The following is a 27,720-nucleotide window of genomic DNA, read 5'->3' on the forward strand; positions in this document are numbered from 1 at the left end:
CATTGAAAAAGACATCCTAAACTTTGATCATTAATGTCAAATTAATTTAGTACATTTAATTTAACACATGCATCAAAATAATATGAAGAATGATTGATGCACCACAGACTGAATGGTTTATAATAAATGGCTTGTAATAAATAAATATATACATGTATACTTGAGATTGATGCTTTGAACATTTTGTTTTATCAATAACAGCTTTATTTCAAAGTAATACCTTCATCAATATACTTAAACATTCAGGGGTACTATAAAACAATATGTGTTGGGGTTTTCACATATATCCTTTTACAAAATTATATTTTTTAAAGTACATTAAGTGATAATAAGGAATGTTTGAAACATTGAAAATCAAAAGAGGTTTCTTTTTTACCTAAAATAGAAAAAAGTCAAGACCAAAATTCTACTGTTGTAATGCTGCTCAACAAGAAAGTACATTAAGCGATAAATATAGAATATTAGATTACTACATTTTGATAGTGTGGTTATTTGGCAAGGTTTAGATCACTGTTACATCATTATAGAACCAAGCCAATGATATCAAAACATAGTAACCTGATATTTTTTTTTATCATGCAACCCGTTTTAAGCTATATTTTTGTCAGTCAAAAGTGGTATAAAAACTATTAGTATTATTGTGTAGAACCTACTACCGGATAATAGCAGGTGCTCGAAAGCATCTTGGGAATGGAATAGCCAGCCAAACAAATAAAATACTTTGATTATATTACATTACAATGTTTGTATCTTTTTCTGTGAAAATAAACGCAAGTTTATGTGTGACGTGAAGATCAACATTCTTTGCAAAAACTATGTGCTCTTTTGTTTTAAAATGTTTATTTAAAAATGCTGGCTCTTTCCTAATGGGAGGAAGAATGGAGAATTGAAAAATAAGAGGTAATTTGATGTTACAGGAAGTGTAAATGTTAAATTTATTTATGCAGTTCAAGAATTATTGTTGTAAATGACTGTTTGAAAATATTATGTAAAACACATAAAATTACCTACCTGAAAATTGAGTAAACATCCGTCATGCGCAGAACTCATTTACTAACCTGCTAAACCACTGTTAGGTGCTGAATTCATTTTCTAGCATGATAGCAACAGAGGTGTTATCAGGCAGTGACATAATAACACTTCGAATTATCATGTAGGGGTTATCGGGTCACAGGAACCATGGTTGCATGATAATAAAGAATGCTTGAAACATTGAATATAAAAACAGATATAATTTTACCTAAAATACAAAAAAATGAAGACCAAACGTCTTGTTGCTCAAGAAGAAAGTAAAATGCAGATGTACAATTCAACTGAAAATAAAATTTAACTGAACACCACCTCTGCATTTACAAGGTATTGTTTCCCTAAAACAAATATGAGTTTAAATATCTCAATGTACCTGAATCTCATGTAGATAGCCAGAATTTTTTTGACATTGTCTGTAGTCAATTCGTATGTTGGATCTGGGTCATAGTAATAGTCAAATCCTGGAGCCATCACACTGTAGAGCTTCTCTAAACGTTCCATCCTGGTAGTAAAAAACAAATCAACAATAAATACAAGTATCAAATTATATATTCTAAACTTATATAATTTGTTAGAAATATCAAGTGCAACATTTGGTAAAACCTTAGTTAAATTATCAACACTTCTTCTTGTATCAATTATTATTATTCTTTAATTTTAGCATATTCATTTTTAATTTTGATCCTTAAAGTTACACCAGTGGTGGGACCGATTTGTGATCTTTGAGATTGAAATTATTATTTTTAAACATGTTTGCCGGTTCCACTTTTGTCAATGTTGACGGTCTGATGCACCAGTCTGTTTCTATTATTGGAACAAATTCCTATCCATTTATTGGCACAGTATTTCTGATCATGTTTATTTGTCTACATCAATCAACTGATGTGCAATTTAATTCTCAAAAGACTTGCACCAGTCCCAAATTAAAAAACAATTGGTCAGTTGTGTTCCCCACAGTTGTTTCGTTTCACCAGTAATAGAAATTGTGAATATACCACTTGTGCTGCTTTTCAATTGAACCTGTCCAGACAACAGTATTTTCTTGTACATGATTAATAATAATAAAAAAAGTAGTCAATATGGCTGATCTTTCAGACATCTGTGATTTTAAAGTCTGCCTTAAGGATATACATGTATAACCGGTCACTGAAGTGGACCTACAGTTGTATCAGTCCACTGCCACATTTGTCAAAGTCATCGAGCCAACATGAGATTAAACATCTGTTAACAATAACACCATTCTTGGTAGGAAGCTATCAAGGTATTACACTCCAATTAAAACAAGGGACCCAGTTTTTGCAACGGGTTACAATCTTTGTCCTGTCACGGTGAAAGTGTCATTGCAATCAACACCTGTGTATGGAGCCCTATCGGGTCGAGTGTTCGATTCTGACGTTATTAGCAAGAGGACAAATGTGAAATAAAAACTGCTTTGAAATAGCATAAAATATATTTTTAAAATATATAAATGTATTTATCATTGACAGTTCAATATATATATATACTCTTCAAAAAAAGAAACGCAAAAGGGTACAAATGGGTTATAACTCCGATTTTATGTTTCCTACCGGTTCATGCTTTGTGAATATAAGGTCATTGCATGTCCCAAACACATTCCCATGGTTACATTCGATAAAACGCAGCTACTGTAAAATAAAGTTTCAAAATGTGAATATTCGCAAAAACGCAGCCACGTGCAAACCATGTCACCACTGCACGTGCGTTGTCTGCACATGCAACATGAACACCGACAGTATAAAAGTGCAGGGTGTTCGCTTGCCTGGCCTCTGTATCTGGCCGACAGTTGACAATCCAGGACATGCCACGTCTCAGTGAACCGCAGAGAAACAATGCCATCGGCCGACTAGACGCAGGCGAATCCAGAACGGCCGTTGCCAGGGCATTCCATGTGTCCCCAAGCACCATCTCCAGACTGTGGGACCGTTACCAGCAACATGGATCAACACGTGACCTCCCTAGATCCGGTCGACCACGGGTCACTACCCCCGGGCAGGAACGCCACCTTCGGGAACGATTGACTACTGCCACCTCCACAGCCGCAGCAATACCAGGTTTGCGCAGGATATCCAACCAGACCGTACGGAACCGCCTACGTGAGGTAGGAATTCGTGCCAGACGTCCAGTTCGAGGTGTCATCTTAACACCACAACACCGTCGACTCCGACTGCAGTGGTGCCAGATTCATCGACAATGGCCTCAACTGCGATGGAGACAGGTGTGGTTCAGTGACGAGTCCCGATTTCTGCTCCGACGTCATGATGGAAGATGTCGCGTGTATAGGCGTCGTGGTGAACGTTATGCGGCAAACTGCGTGCAGGAAGTGGACAGATTCGGCGGGGGTAGTGTCATGGTGTGGGCAGCCATCTCACACACTGGCAGAACTGACCTGGTCCACGTGCAGGGCAACCTGAATGCACAGGGCTACATTGACCAGATCCTCCGGCCACACATCGTTCCAGTTATGGCCAACGCCAACGCAGTGTTCCAACATGACAACGCCAGGCCTCACACAGCACGTCTCACAACGGCTTTCCTACAGAACAACAACATTAATGTCCTTCCTTGGCCATCGATATCACCGGATTTGAACCCAACTGAGCATCTATGGGACGAGTTGGACCGACGCCTCCGACAGCGACAACCACAGCCCCAGACCCTGCCCGAGCTGGCAGCAGCCTTGCAGGCCGAGTGGGCCACCATCCCCCGGGACGTCATCCGTACTCTGGTTGCTTCAATGGGCAGGCGGTGCCAGGCAGTTGTCAACACACGCGGAGGCCACACCCGGTATTGACTCCAGATGACCTTGACCTTGGTGGTGTGTCCTATCACTTACTCACAATGGACTAGAGTGAACTGTGAACAATCCTGCAACATTTGGTAATTATCGGACTCACCATTCAATAATTAAATCAATTCTCCAAATGTTACGACAATGTGGTTTTGCGTTTCTTCTTTTGAAGAGTATATATATCCAATAATTATGAAAGACTTAAAAATAAAAAATGGTTTCAACCTTTTTTGTTGTGGTGATGAGCAGAATAGCTACACCGGTTATAACTAGAGCCAGTAAAGGTAAAATTGATCCAATTAGTGACCTTATTGATCATTTAGTCAAAACACGGGTTAGCTCAAGCTGTCAACTGCTTCAACGGTGTCATCTATTATTAATTTTCAGGACACAGTACTGAATACTTGTACTTTATATATATATATATATATATATATATATATATATATATATATATTGGAGTTAAAATTCATCACTTTTATTACTTTTTAAAATTAGTTATTGAATTATGTTAAATATACAGAATTATATACTTTTTTTCGCTGATGTGATCACACATTTGTTTCCTTTCATGTTTTGATGTTTATCTTCACTTCACACATTCATGATTCAAGATAAAAACATACAAACGCTACCCTGATTACTATTTTTGACACTATTTGGCAAATATCACCATTTAAATGTCAGTTTATACATACACATGTATGTACATTTTACATATATTATTATTATTATTATTATTATTCCTTTCTCACCCCATCTCCACATGGGACTGATTGACAATTTTATTTTTCCCCATTCCTACCTTACACCCAGCAAATATCTCAAAAGTATAATTTTTATATATGCTGGTAAATACTGGTTCAGGTTGAAAGCAATAAAAGCAAGTTTATTCAGTTCATGGTATTTTTGTCACTTGGCCACCAACCTTTGACACTAAATGAATGAATGAATGAATGAATGAATGAATGAATGAATGAATGTTTAATGACACCACAGCACAAATAATACATCGGCTATTGTATGTCAACCAAAGGGAACTTAGTACACATGAATGAAGTGATAATCATAAAAAATCAACAATGGTCACCTGAGTAAACTGTTTACTCCATCTACCAGACGCATGGCATGCACAATACCCATTTTTGGGGGGTGATGTGTGTTGAGAATGACCAAATTCTCCACTAATCAAGGAAGCTTAAATTCCCACCAAATTTAGTTGGAAATGGTGTAGTAGTTGTGAAGAAATTATAGTTTAATGCATTTTTGTATACCAGGGACAGGATTTAGGTCAGTTGGTTGAGTGCTCACTTGAGGTGCTTGCGTCACAGGATCGAACTATCTCGGTAGATCCATACAACTATTTTTTCTCTCGTTCCAACCAGTGCACCACTACTGGTCAAAGGCCATGGTATGTGTTTTCCTGTCAAAATGAGTAAACTCATAAATTTGATGATTCTCTGTGTGCCAAGGAAGTTTGCAACAACATTTGGTTGGAATTGGTCAAGTACAATATAGTTTGAGAAGATTTTTAAGAAATTGGTTTAATGTACCTCTTTTGGGCCCCACTCGTCAGGTTCCTGGAGATGGGGGTGTCAGAATGACCAAATTCACAAATGTGGTTTTCCACATATCAAGGAAGCTTCCCACAATTTGGTTGGAATTGCTTAAGTGCTTTTGGAGAAGTTCAAGAATTAACAGTTTAAATGCATTACTCTATATAACTGCTTGTAAACAAAAACACAACCCCTCCCTAGGGACAAATGGAGGACCCAACATTATGAAATTCACAAATTAGATAAACCATATATTGACCACTGGGCTACATTCCGCCCTTTACATATATAAAAAAAAGAAATGTTTTATTTAACGACACACTCAACACATTTTATTTACAGTTATATGGCGTCAGACATATGGTTAAGGACCAAACAGATATTGATAGAGGAAACCCGCAGTCACCACTTCATGGGCTACTCTTTTCAATTAGCAGCAAGGGTTCTTTTATATGCACCATCCCACAGACAGGGTAATACATACCACGGCCGTTGATATACCAGTCGTGGTGCACTGGCTGGAACAAGAAATAGCCCAATGGGCCACTGACGGGGATCGATCTCAGACAGACAGCGCAATCGAGTAATACATGCTTTCCCTACAAATTTGGCAAGGCATGGTCTAGATGTCGGGCATTTTCACCATTTTGAGGCACTAATTCAAATAAAAATAAATGTAATTAATGTGCTTGCTTTAATAAATGAATGGCTAAGTATATAACACAGATATTATATTAATTAATAATACTTCACTTTTATTCTTATAATGTTTCCATTCATGAGTCAGATTACACATACATGTACATTAAATGATCTACAAAGATTTAGATATAAATTTTCACTCATTTTTGTCATAAACATGGAAAGGGTATCTTTTCATAAGCAGCAAATGTAACTTCTAGTCGCAGATGTAACTTTATAAATTGTCTATAGCTGAAGAGATTGCTACAGTACAGCTGGGGAAAGTGCATTAGTTAGGCTGTACAGTGGAAGCCAAAAAGAAGACACCTTGGACCAATTGAGGCTGCAAACATTCTACTAGCATGTAGGTTCCAGCACTTCCTGTGTTCAGCCTCAGACATAAATGTAGACTCCAATATCTGCAGACATGGAGATGATTTGATCTACCGCCCACTAACAGGGATTGGAAACCACTTTCTAGTAATGGCTTAATTTTCCCTTTTTGGGTGCTGGGGATCACAATCACCAAATTTGATTCTCCATGTGCCAAGGAAGCTTACCAAAACATCTGGAATACAATACTAAACAAAATCCTTTCTTGCAAATGAATTTCCACCAAATAAGTACACTGTTTGAGCAAATTTTTTTTTTTTTTAAAACTACAAGTCACTACATTTGATTTCCTTTCACATACCACTGTATGTTTGGCCACCAGTAATCTATGCCCCATTCCTGTCATGAACATACCTACCGATGTCCAACACTTTTCCTGCCATTTTTCTCTAACCGCTGTTGCCCAAACTGTTGTTACTCTAACACATGCAGTGCAGGTATAATCATGCAAAAGGTGACTAGTCTTTTAAGGATGCACGTCACCATTAATGTTTGTGTGCCTTTAAATGTATTATTTACACTCTTCAAAAAAAGTAGGGGAACCTGAAATATTAATGTTAATATCAACTATTAGACCGAACATACGTTTTGACCACAGACATCCTAGTTAAGAAGTTCAGGTTTGTTTATCAACACACCGAAACACATTCCATAGTTTGCACGTGCATCACGCAGTTGCCCTGTACACGTGCTTGCGGTATCATTCTCAATTTTGACAATTTCCAGGAAGGTCCATTAGTCACTGTGGAACATTATTTCTGTCAATCTTTTTTCATTCTGTTAATCACAAAGTTGTTAGTGTTTTGTTTTTAGTAATTTTTATTGTTTGAATTTGCGATTTACTGATAAAAAACGTCAACTTTCAAATTTCACTTCTGACCCCAATCTTTCTTCAAGATCTTTGATGGTCATAAAACCTACTGTAATAGTGAACAACCAGTTGTAATGTTTGCCCAATTAATTCACTTTTATCATATAACCATCCCCCACAGCTAATATACCTTAACATTTTGGCAATTGTAAATTCTTATTAGAGTTCCCCTACTTTTTTTTGAAGAGTATAGGTTATTTTCAAAGCATTACCGGGTACATTTAATTCCAATTTCAAAAACTGCAACAAATTATTTTTGAAGGACATTATATGATGAAATAACAAAAATTTAACAACAATGACCTACATAAAAAACTTAGTTCCTGTTTTATTTTTTACTATTGCCCATTTGTGCATGGATGGCAGTATAATTCTATAAGACTTTAAACTATGATACAATTTTTACTAACAAAGTGCGGGTTTTTTGGGGGTGGGGTGAGTGATGCATTTGTTAGTTTTTAATATCATTCATTCATTTAACGCTTCATTCATGCATATACTTACCTATGTTTGATACCTATTTAATAGCCACAGTATTATTTATGCTGAGGTCTTGTATACATGAACTTATTTGATTTTAAATGCAGTTATTTTTTCATTGTCAATTGATATACAATTCTCGTAACTTCTGTAAATATGGACTTCAAAATTCATAATGGACTCTTTACATTTGTAGCGGATCCTCAATATTTTTAGCTGTAAGAACATGAACTCTCAATCTATTTTTTTTTATGACTGAGACCCTGACATGGATTGTACAACTCATATTAACAAACTTAATACTTCATGTATAAAACAATATTTGACTTATTCATAATATACATGCTTATTTTAAGACATTGAAATATTAGTTATAAAACCATGCATTATTGAAGATGTGGTTGAGAGGCAGCAATAGTGTACTGGGCCCCATTCCACGAAGCGATCTTAGCCCTACTATTGTCGTAAATACCTACCATCAAGACCTTAAATTTTTTCTACGATCGTCAGCCCGTTCCAAGACGCGGCGTAGCTTACTATCGTCGTAAATTACATTGAAAATTTACAATTGGTACGAGGCAGATGTAAGCCATTACCGTAGCTGTCACATGGCAGTTAGATGATGATTTAATAATTTTCTAAGAAGGATACTAACTCTTTGTGTAAAAATGGATCTAATATATACCAAATACCTTTTATGAAACTGTGATCAATGAAAAACAGTCTAGGCCTAATGACCTTCACACGAAAATAAGGGAGATAACTCATATCTTATGCATTTCGGTAATTATTGCTTACCGAATAAATTGACAAAGTTACTTCATGGTTGTCCCATACCAATGAATACATCCAACATGTTCCGAAAAGTCGGTAAACAATTTATTATTTAACTAATCTATTAATAATTAAAGGGGCACTTACGACTACCGTAAGGTTGCTTTGTGGAACGGCTGTAAAACTCACCTTAAATCACTACAGCTAGTTAACTTTAGCTACAATTCGTTTATGGAACGGGGCCCAGGTCTCTAATACAACAGTCTCTACAAGATTTTTATCAAATGCATTTTAATATCTAAACACAACCATTTCAATAAAGGTGTTAACAAAATGAAATTCGATATTGTATATAATACCTATTTATTATACATCTCAAACTAATTTTTTCCATTTTAAAGTGATTAACAAAACATCAATAGATAATGTATAAACTGTATAGTATCTGCTTTACAAACCTTTGTAGCTGATCAAAGTTTTCATTCAGAGGGACTTTGTTGCTATGAAGACAAGTCTGAAGATTCCGTGGCATTATTCGTCGCTCTAACACCTTCCCTGTTTGCTGATCTATGAGATCTCCAGTATGTCTATTGATGTTGAACCCCAAGAATGTCATTGTTTGCCCATCAGGATTGAAAAATATGTATGGATGTGGGCTGCAAATGCATATATTCTTTTAATTATTTTGACAAAACACAGGAATTACTTTGGATTACGATAGAAAATGAAGCTGTTAAACTGCAAGAAATATGACATATATAAACTTATAATAGATGGCAAATCATCAATCTTTAACATTACAATAATTTCACTGAATTAAATGTCTCACCAACCTTACAAGTAAACTTACTTGATTAAATGTGCTCATAGTTGCTTAGCTCCATACTTGAAGGAAAAAAATCCCTAGAGGCACATGGGACTATAAATGGTCACCTGAGTAAATTATTGACCCCACCTACCAGTGCTTGGCAAACAGTCTAGTTTCCTGGGCGATCAGAACTACCAAATTCATAATTTTGTTTCTTCTTAGGTCAAGGAAGCTCCCCACCAAAGTTTGTTGGAAATGGTCAAGTGGTTGTGAGAAATTACAGTTTAAATGCATTTCTCTATAAAACTCTAGTATACATACTTCATCCCTCCCCAGCCACTAACAGATCACCCAACATTAATGAAATTCACAATTTGATAAATCATCTATAGTCCGTTCCACAGGAAACACCTTGTTTCATGCTATGTAATTTACTACAAATTATTTATTTTTGAGCCAACTGCTTTCTTCTTACGACAGACAAAACTGAAATTATTTACAAAAAACATTTTAAAACTATAATGATATTTACATATATGAAAATTATTCGGTATAGCATTTCTGGTGGGGTGTGGTGCCCGAATGACCAAATTCACAAATCTACTTCTCTTGAGCGAAGAATTGGTATTTATGAAATATTTTTAAAAACTCGTTCCCTCAGGCCCCTGGTACATCAAAGCTGACTGCTTGTGGGGGGAAATGCATATAAAAGACCTCTTGTTACTTTCCTCTAAGACTACATATAAGAATAATAAAAAGTTTCATATCCAGTAGCTGATGCTTAATAAATCTATGTGCTCTAGTGGTATTATTAATGAAAACAAACTGTTTTAACTTTAAAAATAAAATCTTAACATTGAATTAAATGCCAAGTATTTAATAATAAATAAATTTAAAAAATGTTTTGTAACATGCACCAAGATGAACATACAAAAGTGCAACTATAAATCAAGTTTCATTGGTCTAGGACTTTACTTTTTGAGAAATGAACTTAATGTGAAAACTTAAAGTTGGAACTAAACGCCAAATATGACGTTGTTGCCATCGGAAAGTAACACTTATATTGCCTTTATCAAATAACAAACCTGCTTTCCCAGGTTCGTCTCATCTGAAACTGAGATAAAACATCTTCTTCATGTTCCACTGGTTCATCCTCTAAGTCCTCTGGTTCATCTTCAAATTCCTCTGGTTCATCTTCGGATTTCTTTGATTCATCTTCGGATGTCTTTGATTCATCTTCGGATTCCTCTGGTTCATCTTCGGATTCCTCTGGTTCATCTTCAGATTCCACTGGTTCATCTTCTCGTTCCACTTGTTCCACCTCAAGTTCCATTAGTTCTTCATGTTGTATTAGACCTTCCTTGAGTTTCATTCGTTCTGCATCTCCAATAGGAGTTTCCTCACTCATGTTCAGAGACCGAGTGGCAAAGTCCTGAAGGAGACATAAACAGAGAAGAAATTAAGTGTCATGAACTGATCTTGGAAGATAACACATACATGAAATGCCCTTTCAGACGTTTGAAAGAAATGCACACACATTAATGATTGTGTTACGTGTATGATTGTATGATAATTATATGAAATGTATCCAATGGACAGTTTGTTTTGGACCAACAATTCATCCATTGCAGAAGGTGATGTCTGATTAATATGAGCTATTTTTCTTTACTAGAAAGGAACAGTTTTGTAACATATATGTAGGTACCATGAATAGAATAGAATAGATGTTTAATAACACCCCAGCATCAAAAATACATCGTCTATTGGGTGTCAGGTACAATGATGACACATTTATATTGACAGACAAAGTGTTTTCTTACAGTATGTAATGTTTATTTCTGAAGAAAAAAAACCCTGTCTTGACTTCTTCAAAGGCTGAAGAAGACTTTCCTATGATGTTCAGAATCTAGACATTATCTGTGATAGATTAGTTATCTACCGGTAGAACTATGAAAAGTGGTTCTGGGTGACCTAGTAATATTAAGTGACACCCTAATATCCCAAGTTGTATTTGCCTGTAAGGTTTGATGATCATACAGGTACATGAATTAGTATGAAAGAAACAATATAAGACTGCAATTGTATGAAAACAAAAGAAAGAGATCTACAAGTCACACCTTTCTATTTGCGTTCACAGGCAACATTTCACAAAATAATATTTGGCAACCAGTAATCTGTCACCCATTGATGGCATTATACCTAGCAATGTAATTTCATTTCATTAACTGAACTATAAATATTGTTAAAACAAAACATTCCTAGTTATTTTCCCACCATTTTGTCTTTACACTGGCACCCCAAGAGTTCTGCATAATGCAGAATGGTAGACAGACTTTTAACATTTCGTTCCCAAGAAAGTTCGCCCAACAACATGATGAAATACTATAAATTTAGCAAAGTACCTACATAAAAAAAACACTGGCTCCAAGTTTAATAAAAATATTTGCTAATAAAGTGTGTTTTTTAGGGGGTGTGTGTGTGTTCCCATTCACGTGTAAATAAATATTATGTACTCATTTACAAGTGACAAAGCATGCATTTGTTTAATGATGTTAGTTTTCGTACTAGATAATCACTGAAACAAAAGTTGCCAATTTAAAAACATTACTGTGAAATTTGTTTATATTGGTTACAGATGATGTTTCTAATTCAAATGAGTTCCATTATTCAAAAAATATATGTGCAACATTTTATTTTTTGTTTCTACTTGGACATGTTCCATAAAAGATTTTTGAACATATATGAGACAGCTTAATTAATCAGATTTTCTCTTACATGTGGATGGTGTACATATTATATTGTTAAAATAACCACACAAAAATCTGGATACTTTTGCAGGCTCTTAAAATGAATGGAGTTACAGTAGCTGTCAGCTTTTTATCAACCAACAAAGACAAGAAGAGTTTTGGGGTAGTGATCAAATCTGAAATTCAGGAAATATCTGCAGGTCTTTCAACCTTCATTTCCTCACCCGTGACATCTGGATGAGAAATTTGAGAACAAACAGTGAGAAGCCGGGAAGATCATCTTGGATTTCTGGAGAGCAGAAAACTGATCTCTCAAAGTCACACAGCTGAGTGTTCAGGAACCACACAAAGTGATGGAGCTCTGCCCACGAGGGGTCTGGTACCCCACAGTGTCTAAAAAATAAAATATAGTATTTCCTGTGTATTATGCACACTTTTTTCTCTAAAATATATTTACGGTTATATTATAACAAGAAAGAAAAAATAAATGTAAGGGGATAATCTTTAAATATCATCAAGTGAAAACTGAGAATTAAAAAGGCAGTCTCAAAGTTGCCAATGATACCAAAAATATTTGCATATGACTAATTATTAATTTTTGTTATGATTGTACCTTGAATTAAATGCTTATAAAAAATAACAAAAAAATAATTGGTTTACTACTATTTATAAAGTTATATTACTGGAAAATATAATCAGGGTGACCAACCGGATGCATTTGAATTGCATCTCGACATTGACAAATGACTGACTGCTTTTTTGGTAGATTCTATAAACTATATATATTTTTTTTTATCCCACTGCCCCCTTTCCTTTCTCTCATGTGAATTCCATCTCATTTCTTCCTGATCTGGCAACTCCTCGTATCTTTCAACTTCTTCTGCTGCCCACCTCCACATCCCAGTCTTTGTCTCTCCAACCATGACATGTACTTGTCTCTTATGGCTATCCGTGCTACACACCTGCCATTTCAATCAGCTGTGGGCTTGTCTAACCACTTCAGTGTTCTGTAGTTACTTCTGGCAGTGGCACTTGTAACCAACCACCTACTATACTCTCCTACTAGCGGTGATCTTTAGTTAGTTCCGTGGATTAGACCAGCTTTATTAGTGTCAAGTCAGGTCAGGTCATAGGGCTTAATATGCACATTCTGAGCAAGCCATTTTTGCACACAGCTGTCATGGGCACAAGTACCGGCCTTGGCCGGCTCCTCTGTCCAGGACAGGAAAGGGTTGTGATGGGTAGGAGGAGGGACAGAGCACCTACAGCCCAACCGGAATCGTTAACAGGCAAAGGGGGGGGGGGGGGGGGTGGTGCTATGGAATTTGGAATGTCCTGTAGGAATAGTGCACAATTTGAATGAATTTGGTGCGTTTTTGACCAGTCTGCCAAACTGAAACGGGGGAGCTATATATATTTTTGAACTTAGTATGCCGAGAGTAGCTTGTTAGTGGGACCTAATTGTTGTTGGGATGTCTCTCTAGGTTTCCCATAGGGGCCCTTAAAAGGGCCTGATCTGTTCAGATCATTAGCAGCAGAGGACAAGGATGCCTTTATATTTTTAGTCAACAATACTTGATGAACCATTGTTTATGCCAAGTCATAGCACATACACTTATAATATTTTCAACTTGAATGTGCAAAGATTATATTTGGTACCAATTATCACAAATAAATATAAAAAATAGCAAAACATTGATAACTCAGTGAAAATGGACAGTGAAAAAACTCATGTGGTCTGAAACAAATGTACCTAAGAAATTTCAATGTGGCCATTTAAATTGTTTTAAGGTATGCATTTTCCACAATTATTTGGACATATCTGGCCCCGTGTTTATAAACCTTAAAGTCTAGACTTTAATAAAGTACAGACTTTTAACATCATGGCAACTTTAAGTTTTATAAGCATGGGCCCTGGTTACTATTTTGCACAACAGTATCTTATTTTCAGCTAGCTATTACTGATGGATATAATTTTTTGTAATTCTGAATGACAAAACTATATTTCCAGAACAAACTATCATTTGCGATATGGAAAATGTGAAGGAAAGCATTTAGGGTATCAAGGCAAATGAGGGGGCACCATGTTCAATGTGGAGGAATCAATGCAGATGAAGAGGAAAAAAACCCCACCTTTTAAGAGCAATCCATACTTTTCCAGCAAAAAAACAGAAGAAAAGCTGCATCCCCCTGTCAATTTTGGAATATTGTTCTGACCAGAGACCAATTATTAAATTTTGGGGGTCCTAGAAGTTTTTAAACATTACAGCTAATGTTTTACTTTTAGATCTGTTTTTGATACATTATCCATTTCTGGACATCCAAGTTTTTCAGGTCATCCTGGTGTTTGTAATAACACAAATTATATTTTCCATAATTATAAAAACACATGTACCTTTGAGAAATAATTGTTATGGAGATGAGCTCTAGTCTATTGTTAGAGGATATTTCCCCAATATCACACACTTTTGTTTCACTTGATTGTATCTTTATACAGATATGTATATAGGTTTGTAGATTAACCAAACATAGTATCCATTTTCACAGACTAAAACTAGGTGGTGTTACTTTAAAGAGAAATTCATGAATTTAGAAATGTGTTACTTTATAGAATTATACATGTAGTACCAAGTTTTAAAACTATCCCATCAAAACTCTAGGATTCAAAAGATATTTCAGAATTTTGTATTATTTTTTCAATAAGGAACTATGTTTCCTAAACCAGACTATATAAATCTGCTACAATTGGTAACAACATGTATGACCAATGGTGGTGTGGTACCTTTACATTTTACTGTTATATTCAAAACAATCAGCAAAGGATTACACAGAATTGTTTGCAGTGCTGTTGATTAATATATGACATGAACCCTAGTTATCATAAAGGTTCTACAAGATACACTTGGAATGGACGAGAAGTCTGTGGATAAGAGAATGGTGAAATCTAACCTGAGAAGAGTGATAAGACACTGGGCCGGGTCTCCCTGTGGTGTCAAAGGATCGATATCACTCAGACTCGCTTTACTTTCCTGTCGGAACAAATACTGGAACGGTCGCTGATATACGACACTCCGGAACTCCTCCACATCAAACAGCAGGTCATTCTTCTCATAATCTAAAAGGAAAAAAAAAGTTTAAAGTTTGTTTTGTTTAATGAACCACTAGAGCACATTGATTTATTAATAATCGGCTATTGGATGTCAAACATTTGGTAATTTTGACCCGTAGTCATCAAAGTAAACCTGCTACACATTTAATAAACTTCATATATACCTGTTTAGTGAAAACAGAATGATGCACTCTATTAAATAATAACTCATGATCTAAAAGAAGCAATTTCATGTTCACATATTTGTTATTATATCTGCAAACTGTTATAGAAACCAATTAATTTCTTGCATGGGAAAAAGAAATAAATATCAAAGAATAATAAGAATAGAATTTGGTATAGACAAGAATTGAAAAAACAACAACAACCCAGCTTGATACCAACCATCAGTTCTACTTGTGTTAGTCAGGATCTGCAAACTGTCTTGTGGAGACCAACATGTCACATGTGGCAGAATTTCAAATATGGGATGTATCAACCGTGCATTGGTTTTCTGTGAAAATCAAAACCAAAAATATATCATTACTTGATTTTGACACACATTGTATTTGGAGGAAATTATAATTACTCACTCAGGGTTAGATATTAACTTTTTTACAAGGCAAGTACTAAAAGTAGGCAGCAAATTTACCTACCAGGCAGGACCATTGTAAACTGCATGTGGAGTTATTCATAACAGTTTTGTAAATTTTTCAAACAAAACTGTTTTTGTATTGTTTTTTGTTTAATGAAACCACTTGAACACATTGATTTATTATTTATTGGCTATTGGATGTCAAACATTTGGTAATTCTGACATAGTCTAAAGAAAACCCACTAAATTTTTCCATTAGAAGCAAGGGATGCAATTCCCCACATACAGATGGCACATACCACAATGCACTGGTTGGGACAAGAAAACCCCCCAATCAGAGGTGATTCGATCCTATGATGCAAGCACATCAATCGAACGCTCGACGACTGAGCTAGGTTCAAGGAATGATTTCCGAGTTAACATTTCCACCTTCGTTTTTAAAAACGAAACAATATATTGTCATGGGTGCCATTATCAGTTATTTGTGACAAGTTTGGCTCATGCACCCATATTTGGGATATTTCAGCTGTATTCGGTAGTGTTTTCCATAGGCATCGGAAGATGTCGGTAAGCAGGGGGTCAAACTGGAGGGGCCAAATATTAAATGTTGGATCATATATGCATATATATATACGTGTGTATGTATATATATATATATATATATATATATATATATATATATATACAATGAAACCTCAATAACTTGATTTTGAAGGGGACGAGGAAATAGTTCGAGTTTCAGAAAGTCTGAGTTTTTGAAATTAATATATAAGAGTTCAAATTTGAAACAGGAAGTAAATGATATAATGAACATTGATGTATTTTACATAAACATAGCAGAACATAACTAACAAATAAAGCACTTAATGCACTCAGTACATTTGTTTCCACAAAATTATTTTTATTATTTTAAATAAGAAAAATCATTAAAAAGCACTAATGCAAATCAGGAACTAACATTTATAAAAAGGAAACAGCATTAACAATTATTATAAATGCTCTTTGAAGTTAACCAGACTGTGTCTGTAATTATAATGTATTATGTATAGCGAAGCTCTCCGCCATGAACGAACAACGATAGCCAAACACAGGATCAGCACCATAATCATCGACAGCCCAGACCACCCCAGATAGGTACGCTTCGTCTGATTGACCTGATTGACTGCTTATGATAAACTAATATAGTATTATTGTTTTAAGATCAATGTGTCATATATTATGTAATACAATATAAAATATTGAATGACATGTTTGTTTTAGGCCTAAAAATAAAATTTGTATTTTTCCAGGAACCCGACCTTACCTAGAAAAAAGAGCCGACCTTAATTATTTTTGGATGCATTAATTTCTCTTTGTTTTTAAAATGTTCCCCCATTAATATGTAGTTTGAAAGCTTTTTATGTGGACCCATGGATGGTGAATGTAATTGACAATAAAAACAGCCAATAGGATCCAGGATACACACATTTAAAAAAACACCTTTATTAATGGTTATATTAGTTTTGATATGAATGTGCTTGAAATGTTTATATATATCTGCCATGTATTTGATCTAATCTATATAAAAGTACAAAAGAACATGGTTTTTTTAATTGATTGTTATGTAAAAATAAATCTGGTGATTTTTTTCTTAAAGTGGGGATTTTTTTTTAAAACCAATATATATATATATATATATATTGGTTTAAAAAAAATATATATATATATATAAGAATTGACTGCAATTATTTTTTGGTTCATACAAGTACGAACACTGTATGACTCCGCATAGAAGGTCAAACAAAAGTGTGCACATCGGGGTTTTTCGGTTTATACTTACATGTACCAAAAAATAATTGTGGTCAAATCTTATAATTAAATTTGTATGCATACTTTAACAATACATAACTGAATTTATTTTGTTTAGCTTTAAATATGCCTATAGTATTGTTTGTGTAAACTTCATTGATATTTATATTGCATAAGAATGCAAACGTTTATTCATTATTATTTGAATCAGGTGATTTCTAAATGACGTCATTTGGTAAATAACGTAATTTTGATAAGCGACGCCATTTCCTCTAGATGTTGCTGTGTGCATTTTTACAAATCATTTAGTTATATTGGAAGGAATTGTCCGATTCATGTTTAGTTTATATATTTTTTAATGTGAATGAAGGGAACGTGTCTAACATTTATGCTGTTGGGGGAACTGTTTAATTTTCACCAAAAGCTGTAGAAGGATGCCTACAAGTAAGTTTCAGGCATGAAGTTTCCTACATTTCTTTGGTCACAGACCGAGTCTCATTTCATGATTAGCGAAGAGGTTTGTTTGTTTGGGTTTTTTTTTAAATCAATGCGTATACATGTCTACTCTGCTATAGCATTTTCCATTAATTTATCTTATACATTTTTTAAATTGCTTTTGTATCTTTCACGTGTGTAAGTAAGTACCTCTGGACCAATTAGATTGCCGTAAAGTGTATAGACGCAAAGAAAATTTAATTATTAATATATATATACTTAGCCAAAAAAGTTTAGCAATTTGGTAAATGCGCTTAAATAAAACAAAACTTGTGACTTACAAAATAAAATCAGATACTGAATTTAATTGAGGCATCATTTGTCAGTACAATTGTAACAAGTTTGATGTCGAGTAACAGGAAACTCCACTTTTCTGGACACTGTATACATTCATAACAACCAAACCAACTATGAGGTGAGTTTTTCTAAACCGATATAGGCAATATTGGCCATTTCGGGTTTTTTTTTATTACCGGTCATTCACGACATCTAAGGTGCTTATTTGTGAAAAAGACATTTCATAATATTTCCATGAATAACTTAATGTTGAACACAACATAAATGTACTTACTCTGTGGTCTCTGACATCTGAAATGGGAATAATTTCAACCAAGTAAAGATCCATGGCAGAGCGGAGCCAGATGTGTCCCCTTTCATTTGACACTTTCCCCAAAATCAACAGGTTGAACAGAAGATAATCCAAACCTTCCTGGACCTATAATGGGAAGAAATAAAATACTATAATATACAATACTGAATCACTTTGAGGTCAATACCAGGATAAAACAATAATGACTATTCCAAATACCTCCTGTACTATTCTAATATCTTAACCATAATGTAGCATGATGGTGCACAGCCTACTGTTAATTTAATTATGTTATTGAAGTGATGACTCACTGCGCACCACTATTAATATACTTACTGTAAGTGCCTAAGTCTTTTGTGTAACAATGCTGTCATTTGTCCCCAGAGGTGGAAAAGCTGTGATACATGTATTTTGGCTGTATTCACAGAACACTGTAAGTTTTAGTTTTGCAAATAAACATTAATCTACGATTGAAAAATAATTTATATAATTACACACAGTACAATATATTCAAAATATACATACAATTAATTTTCACAATATAAATAAAATGCATTTTATTTTGTCCTTACCAGGATCCATCTTTCTTAGTGACATTTTTTTCTGCGTGAAATAATGAATGAACATTTAACGACACCCCAGCACAAAAATACACATTGGCTATTGCGTGAAGTAAATATAACCGCTAAAATTTTTTTATAATGTTTTGTGAATTTGGCCTGTCATGGTGATACAGGCACACCATGCGCCATAACGTCCTTAATGTTACTACCACAACGACACATTATGATGTCACAAAAGGCTCAGTCCAGGACATCATTCCAGCTCAGAAATGAAAAGGTTAAAAATACTTTACCTCTAACTGTACTAACTGTAAATAACAAAACTATGGCCGTACTTGTGTTTTACAGTTTAAATGCATTTCTCTATGCAACTCTAGTAAACTTCACCTGATCCCCAAACATTCATGAAACTCACAACTTTGATAAACCATCTAATGACCTTTATAGATATGAAGACTATCTACTTTTAGCATTGCTGTGGGTAAACAATAAATTTTTTAATCAGCTTAATTTTGGCAGCTTAATTTTCCTCTTTTGGGCCTCGCCCTTAGGCCCGGGGTGGGGGTAGGGAAGGTGTCAGAATCACCAAATTCAGACATTTATTCCTCCATATAGAAGAGATTTTTTTTTTAAACTGGATTATTTTTCTCTCCTTTTAGGCCCTACTCCTCAGACCCTCAGAATAACCATATTCACAATTGCATTACCCACCAAATTTAGTTGTAAATGATCTTGTAAATTTGAAGAAGTTATAGTTTAAATGCATTTCTGTATATAACTATAGTTTTGGGGATGGTTCTTTTAATTTAATTATATATATATAATTTATTATTATTTTTTATCATTATCATTAAAGTGTGACTATACAGCCATGAGTAATAAAATTAGACTAAACAGTCATGATTGATTAAAATGTATATACAGCCATGAACAATTAATGTGCAACTAAACAGCCCTAACAATTGAAGTGACTAACAGTCACGAACAATTAAAGTGTGACTAACAGGTACGAGCAAATACAATTACTAAACTGCAATGAACAATTACAAGTGTGACAACAGCTACAAGATTGGGTGTTGTTTGTTTTGTTTTTTAAAACTATTATTATTTTTTAAATATTATTATTAATATTATATTAATTACTTATGACTGAATAGGTTGAGAACTTCAAACCTTTCCAAGACAAATGAACAATTACATCTGACCTAGCTGAAGTCTGAACTCTTTAAAGGTGCAATATAGCTTATTTAGAAATGTCATATATACTGCCAATACCAAAACACTCTTGTAATAACCTTTATTTATCATATAATAGGCAGCTTACCCAGCATCATCAAAGTATGTGATATATGTTTCAGATCGTATATTTTCGGAATTTGATAACTTTGCAAATTAAATGCAAATTAGATATAAACCAACCATGTTTTTAACAATAAGTGAACATACTACAGCGACACTTCATAATTGACGTATGCATTAATAGTCTCAAAACAATAACATTTCAATAGCAACAGTAAATTTACATTGAAAGCTATTTACATCTGCGACTAGCAGTTATACAATATTTACAGTATTTGGCATCTATGTCACAAAGAAAATGACATCATTATGGAAAATGGAGCATTTTAATTTAAGAACAAAAAAAATTTAAATATGGTTATTTTTAACTATATTTGTTTTGCTGTAATAGTAATAAAAATTGTGTTTTAGTCATAGATTTAAGTTTACAAGCAAGACTAGGCTTACAATGTGAAAGTGGGCCCAGGAAAATAAACATAGAACATTACTTCATGCACTAGTTTGGTTTTATGTATACATATTCAAAACAACGTCATTAACATTTGACATCATTTTCATTAAAAAATTCACTGCGTCACATATCCATTCAATTTCAATTCAATTTATTGCTTAGTATCAAACAATCTGGTGTCAGCAAACAGAGATAAAAGAAGGCCTATATATCAATAACAATAATTAATAATATCAATATGAATGTACAGACCGAGTAATGGCTCACTGAAATTATAGTTCAAGTCTATCCCATCCTTATACAAAAATGTTTTTTTGTAAATAATTTAAATTTTGTCTGACGTAAGAAGTAAGTGTTTTTGAAATAATAAAAAAAATACTATTTGTGTGTACAATTTAGAAAACAACCTGGTCAGATTAAATAACTTGAAGTAAAATTAGAATTTTTTGTTCATGTTTCAAACTTGTTCTTCAACAAAAGTTTTTCCAAAACATGTTGTTGTATGTCTTTTTGGAACAAAAAAATGCTCCACCTGCCTACTTGCATTTTAAGTTCTGTCAACAGTGCTAAACCATCCCAGGTAAAATCATCCACAAGTTGCCCATAAATGCTTTTACTTGCATAAAATTACTTTTTGTATATAACTATAGTGGGGTTGGGTGTGGCAGAATTACCAAATTAACAAATTTGTTTCTCCATGCATGTGTCAAGAAGCTTCTAATGAAAATTGATTGGAACTGGTCAAGTGTTTGGAGATAAGAAAGTTTTTAATTGGCTACATTTCACCCTTTTGGAGCCCTGTACGTCAGGCCTCTGGGTGGTCAGAATAATCAGTCATGAATTTGTTTTTCCATCTACCAATGAATCTTCACAGAAAATATGGTTGGAACTGATCAAGTAGTTTTGAAGAGGAAGTTGAAGAAATAACAGATTAAATGCATATCTCTTTATAACTCTAGTAAACTTCATCCCCTCCCTGGGGAGAAAGGGGTGACTCAAGATTAATGACATTAACAAATTAGTTCAACCATTTATTCACCTTTACATATATGAAGACTATCTGTTTACTCGTATATGGATGAAAACTGATTGCAATAAGTCACTTGACCAAAAACATAAATTAAAAGCTTTAAAACAAATAGCTATCAATTACCAATGTTTATACCTCATATGAAATGTTCAAATGAAAAATCCTTGGAAAGATTTGTCCAGGTTTCAGTGTGCATGGCAAGAGTTTGTCAGCAACCTGTGACATCACAACGTTCTTCTCATACAAAGGAATAGACACTGACAAGTCTTTATCTCTAAACATGGGATTCAGTTCTCGGAGTTCTGCCACTCTACGTTTCTTATACAGAGTCTTTCCAATGCCAGCTCTCTTGGATTTCACAATACGCACTGTAGATCTACAAATATGGAAACATTTTATTATAGAAGTATGCATACCGTATCAAAGAAGTACCAATAAACTTATAAATTTCAGGAATTCATCAATTAAAATGCTTCTAAAATATGTTCATGTACTTACTGTGAGAAATCAATATAAGATGCAGATTTTATATCCTTCTCAACACGGACTGCTGTGAACTTCTCTGTCAGGTAGTCTTTGATGGTCTTCACTCTGATTATTGGCAGCTGACAGCGATGATGATCAAGAGCTGCTACAAGGCGAGCTCGGAACTCATTTTCTGATGAACACAGAACTACAAGTTTGTAGTCACAATCTTTAGCTAAAATCAAAGAGAACAGCAAATGAGGACAATTACTTTTGTGCAAATATAGAAACAATATTTTATAGTAATCTATCATCTTCAACATGCTTCAATAATTCAATGGCTTGTCTGGTTTGTCGTCACAATCTTTAGCTAAAATCAAAGAAAACAGCAACTGAAAACAATTAAATCCTGAAAACATTAAAGTAAGCAATAACTATTTTGATTAATTCATGCATATTCTACAAGATTCCATTTGAGATCACACTGCTCTACTCTGTAGTTTTGCGAACCCATCAATCCCCTTAACATTGACCAATAAGCACTATTGGTTTTACCAACATAATTTGGAAGTTGTAGCTTCTGACAGATAATGACATCGTATGTGATGTTATAGTGCAAAATACTAAGTCTGGTGCTTACTAGATTGCATAGTGCTCAACGGTTTGAATATAATATGAATAATAATTTTTTATTAAATTGATTTAAGTATTAAAACAATAATGGCACTGTGACGAGACCAATATAATGTTTTATGGAGCGCAAAAAGCAAATATTGACCTCGGCTTCTGTCAACAGATATGTTTTTGCTCCATAAAACATCATATCAGTCTCATCACAGTACAATAATTGTTTAATATTAATCTGTCATCTCCAACATGCTTCAATATCCTGAATCCCAATAGTCTATTAATGTGCCTATATCTAATCAAGATGCAGGCACGTCCATCCTATGCCCTGTCTCTGCCATGACCAGCAGCTAGGTATAGGACAGATTCAATATTCAATGTCTTGACTTGTTTGTATAGTCACAATCTTTAGCTAAAATCAAAGAGAACAAACAAGGACACTTAAATAAGCAATAAAGTATTATATTTAATTTAGTCTATCACCTCCAACATGTATACTTCAATATCCAACATCTTGCTGGGATATACTAGTAGTTAAATAATAGTGGTAATATCATCACTCATCCTTGCAAGAATTTATTTTTGCATTACTATACATACTGACCAGTTAGTAAAATAGGTAAAGTATTTAGTTATTGCTAGAATCACAAAAATACATATAGTAACAGCACATAATGACTGCAACCAAAAGCCCTCATCCAGTGTCAGAATATTTAAGGTAGCTGTGTTACCAATATTCAATAACACATTACTGACATTCGATCTACAATCTTTTAAAAAATACAGTATACATATTAAAAAAATATCAGATTAATATTTCCTTAGCTACCGAGATGGCCTCCACAAAATGAAAATATAGCAGAAACAAAGTATAAACATCTATGAATTAAAAAATATATAGTTTATATCAATATTAGGATTACCAATACTGAGTGAATGAATGTTTAACAACACCACAGAATGAAAAATATATTGGCTAATTTGTTAAACAAAGGTAAGTACAGTCAAACCTGTTCTAGCGGCCACCTGTATTCAGCGGTCACCTGCCTTAAGCGGCCACTTTTTCCCCTCCCAAACGATTTATAATGTAAATGTACCTGTAATAAGCGGTCACCTGTCTAATCCGGCCAATTAAGAAAGTATGACTCTGGAATGCATCTAATTGCCACTGGGCAGGCTACACTTGACATTTGTAGGTTCATTTACAATGACCATACACCGATAAAGTAGGAATTAAATAATTAAATGGAAAATTAAAACAAACTTGTTGGGAACGGTTAACTTAATAATTCCATTTGCATTATTTCTGAAGGAGACGGCATGTCAAAAGTTGATTTATAGTCAACTGTGAAGCACGTATCTATTGATTAGCAGTACAGATGGTAAAACAAGAAACAACAACAAATGTTTTAAAGACTATATATGTGGCAAACCTGTACTCAGCGGCCACTTTTACCTACTCCCTTGTGTCACTGCTTAAGACAGGTTTGACTGTATATGAATGAATAATACAATCACTGAACCAGCCCAAATAAAAACACTAGCTCAAATAAGGCTTACCATTTGCAACTTTTATGTAGTCAATAAACTTCTTTTCTACCTTTTCTTCAGTTTCATATCGCAAGAGATCAGCATATGCCAAACAATGGATTTTCCCCAGTGAGCTGAAAAATGCTCGTCTAAGAAAAACGTCGACCTGCAATTAAATTACATGTAATAGCAAATAAGCTTTTTGCTTTTAATAATTCAATTCAATTCAATTCAATTCTTTATTCCGTTTTTAGGCCATAGCCCATTTACAGACAACAAAAGGTGACATTTAAAGGACCCGTTGTTCAACAATTCATATAGCAAACAAAATATTATTTAACTACAATTAGTTTATATTAGAAAATTTGTTTCTAATTTTCATTATTATTCATACTTACTAGCACAACAACAATGCTATACGACCCTGAGTTATAACCTCCACTGCAGAATTATCTCCCCTTGCCGGATGTATAACTTACACACGCACATGGGTAGACCATATATCCTCGTTATCGATTCAAAGTCCAGAATGACTGAATAAAAAAAGACCTCCCTCGGGGCGGGTGGGAGATAACGGTTGTTGTGCTAGTACTAGGTAAGTATGAATAATAATGAAAATTAGAAACAACTTTTCTAATAGTCTTATTCAACTTACTGTACTAGCACAGCAACAATGCTATAACAGACGTGATATAACACAGTTAAAGCACGAGAATTTAACATTAAAGGGAGGAGGTAAGAAAACAAGGAGGACTTACCCATTCAACCAGTAGTGTTCATCTCAAGTAATGATACAGTGAAAAAGCAACCCACATCATACGAGGTATAAAATGTCAAAGTGACTTTTAAATTGAAGAACTACAACACCAATTAAAAGTAAACCAAGTTAACAAGGTGAGGAACCCCACACACCAAGTAATGGTTAAAGAAACTCAACTGACCCAGATAGTCAATTATCCACCCCCCCACTCTCCAAACATGAGGTGGAGAACTATCTCCCAGAAAGACTGCCGCTAGCGACCGGACGAAATAAGGGTCGCCCCCATCTCGTGGCCCTGCGCACCGAAACGACTTGCTGCCCTGCAATGACTGATTGAATCCGCAGAATTCCGTCTGGACCAACAGCCATATCACGGCAATAAAACCGGTCAAACGTGTGTCGACCTTTCCTTAATCCTGCACTCATGACCTTGAAAATGTCCAAAGAATCATGGAAATTAAGGGAAGCAGAAATCGCCCGAATCTCATGAGGTCGAACGGAGAAATTCCGCAGAACATGATCACCCGCCTTCTCATATGCCAGTTTGATGGTTGCAGCAATCCATCTCGACAAAGCATTCTTCGTAATGTCTCCCGGTTGGCACGTGAAAGAGATAAACAGTCTCTTAGTGTTTTGCCGGAGATTTCTAGTACGCTCCAAATAGAATTTCAAAGCCCGCACCGGACAAAGAAGTCTATCAGAATTATCCGCAGAAAGCGTACGAGATAAACACTGAATGATGGCCGGAGGAAACTTCCCCTGGCACCTGGTTCTTAGCCACGAAAACAGGATCAGTACGTAACGTAACTGACCCGTCCGTATTGTAATCCACCAAATCATGCAAAAAAGCATGAATCTCACTAATACGACGGCAAGCCGCTAGTGAGACCAGAAACAAAGTTTTCCACGTCAAATGACGAAGACTGGCGAATTTCAAAGGCTCGTAGGGCTTGCCTTTGCGTGCATTCAGAACCCGAAAAACATTCCATTTAGGCAAAATGGAAGGCTTCTCAACCGTGTTTTGCAACGACTTAAGCAAGTCATGCAACACGAGATTCGTTGAGAAATCTTGATGTCCACACTGCCTCAGAGTAGTGAAAATGGACGACCGGTGACTTCTCACTGTTTGAACCTTCATCTGTCTTTCTTGGACAAGAGCCAGAAAGTACTCAGCTAAGTCATTAACAGTAGGCGACAAGGGATCCACGTCCCTCTCAGTCGCTCAACGAACCCAAGCGCGCCAGTGACACTGGTAGACCCTCTCCGTAGACTGGCGCTTCGAAGAGGAGACGAGCTCAGCAACCCGTTTAGAAAAGCCTCGGTTTTGGAGGGAAACCCCGACAACCGCCACGCATGAAGTCGGAAAACCTCCGGCTTTGGATGCCACTCTGTCCGACAGTCTCTGACTGAGCAGATCGGGTATCAACGGCAACCGCACCGGCTCCTGCACTAAAAGTGACAGGAGCGGAGGAAACCAGGCTTGAGCTGCCCAACTCGGAGCTACGAGCGTGACACGACAAGGTTGCTGTCTGATCTTTGCCAGAACCTTGCCAAGCAGAACCGGAGGGGGAAAGGCGTAAAAATCCAATCCCGTCCAGTCCATGCTCAATGCATCATACTCCAGTGCCAGTGGGTCTGGTACTGGCGATACAAACACTGGCAACTGACTGTTCAGGTGAGTGGCAAACATATCGAGTTGAGGACTCCCCCACAACTGAAGAACTCAATAAGCCACCGTCAACTCAACGACGACTCAAAGTGTCCGCCAAGACGTTCATGGACGAAGGAATGTGTTTGGCCGATAACACCACTCCCCAATCGTCGCACTATTCCAGAATCTCCAAAGCTGCAAGACTCAATGACAGGGATTTGGTGCCTCCCCACCGATTGAGGTACGCAACAACCGATGTGTTGTCCGACCTCAACAAAATTCTACGATGTCGAATAACAGACCTGAAATGGAGACAAGCGCGATGCACCGCTTCCATCTCCAACAGGTTGATGTGACGACTCCTCTCTGAAGGAGTCCACACCCCTGACAGATGTTGATCCACAAGGTGTGCACCGAAACCCTCAAGGGAAGCATCGGTAAACAGGACCAACTCTGGAGAAAGTGGGTGTAAAGGAACGGCCTGGGACATACACTTGTCCACTAGACACTCTTGGATCGGAAGAATGAACCAAGGCCCGAATGGTATCACCAAATCCCAGTTGAGACCATCCCACACTCGGGACAAATGCCATTGAAGCGGTCTCTTGAACCGTCTGAACCGCACATTCAGCCCTGCCAGC

The 27,720-nt window shown here is 35.5% G+C and overlaps 1 protein-coding gene across 1 annotated transcript in view; it reads right to left on the bottom strand.

The window, feature by feature from the left end:
* LOC121369683 (E3 ubiquitin-protein ligase rnf213-alpha-like) overlaps positions 1-27,031 on the bottom strand; it is a 136,238-nt gene extending 109,207 nt beyond the window's left edge. The window contains exons 1-13 of the mRNA XM_041494734.1: positions 26,660-27,031; positions 25,732-25,857; positions 24,699-24,834; positions 22,545-22,746; positions 22,182-22,422; positions 18,686-18,829; positions 15,642-15,750; positions 15,098-15,263; positions 12,373-12,541; positions 10,793-10,833; positions 10,487-10,579; positions 9,052-9,249; positions 1,403-1,531 (exon numbers count right to left, since the gene is read on the bottom strand). Coding sequence (XP_041350668.1) covers positions 1,403-1,531; positions 9,052-9,249; positions 10,487-10,579; positions 10,793-10,833; positions 12,373-12,541; positions 15,098-15,263; positions 15,642-15,750; positions 18,686-18,829; positions 22,182-22,422; positions 22,545-22,746; positions 24,699-24,834; positions 25,732-25,857; positions 26,660-27,031 — 2,126 coding nt within the window. The remainder of the gene's footprint in view (positions 1-1,402; positions 1,532-9,051; positions 9,250-10,486; positions 10,580-10,792; positions 10,834-12,372; positions 12,542-15,097; positions 15,264-15,641; positions 15,751-18,685; positions 18,830-22,181; positions 22,423-22,544; positions 22,747-24,698; positions 24,835-25,731; positions 25,858-26,659) is intronic.
* Positions 27,032-27,720: the final 689 nt, after the last annotated feature.

The sequence above is a fragment of the Gigantopelta aegis genome, chromosome 4 (assembly GCF_016097555.1).
Source record: "Gigantopelta aegis isolate Gae_Host chromosome 4, Gae_host_genome, whole genome shotgun sequence".
Lineage (NCBI taxonomy): Eukaryota > Metazoa > Mollusca > Gastropoda > Neomphalida > Peltospiridae > Gigantopelta > Gigantopelta aegis.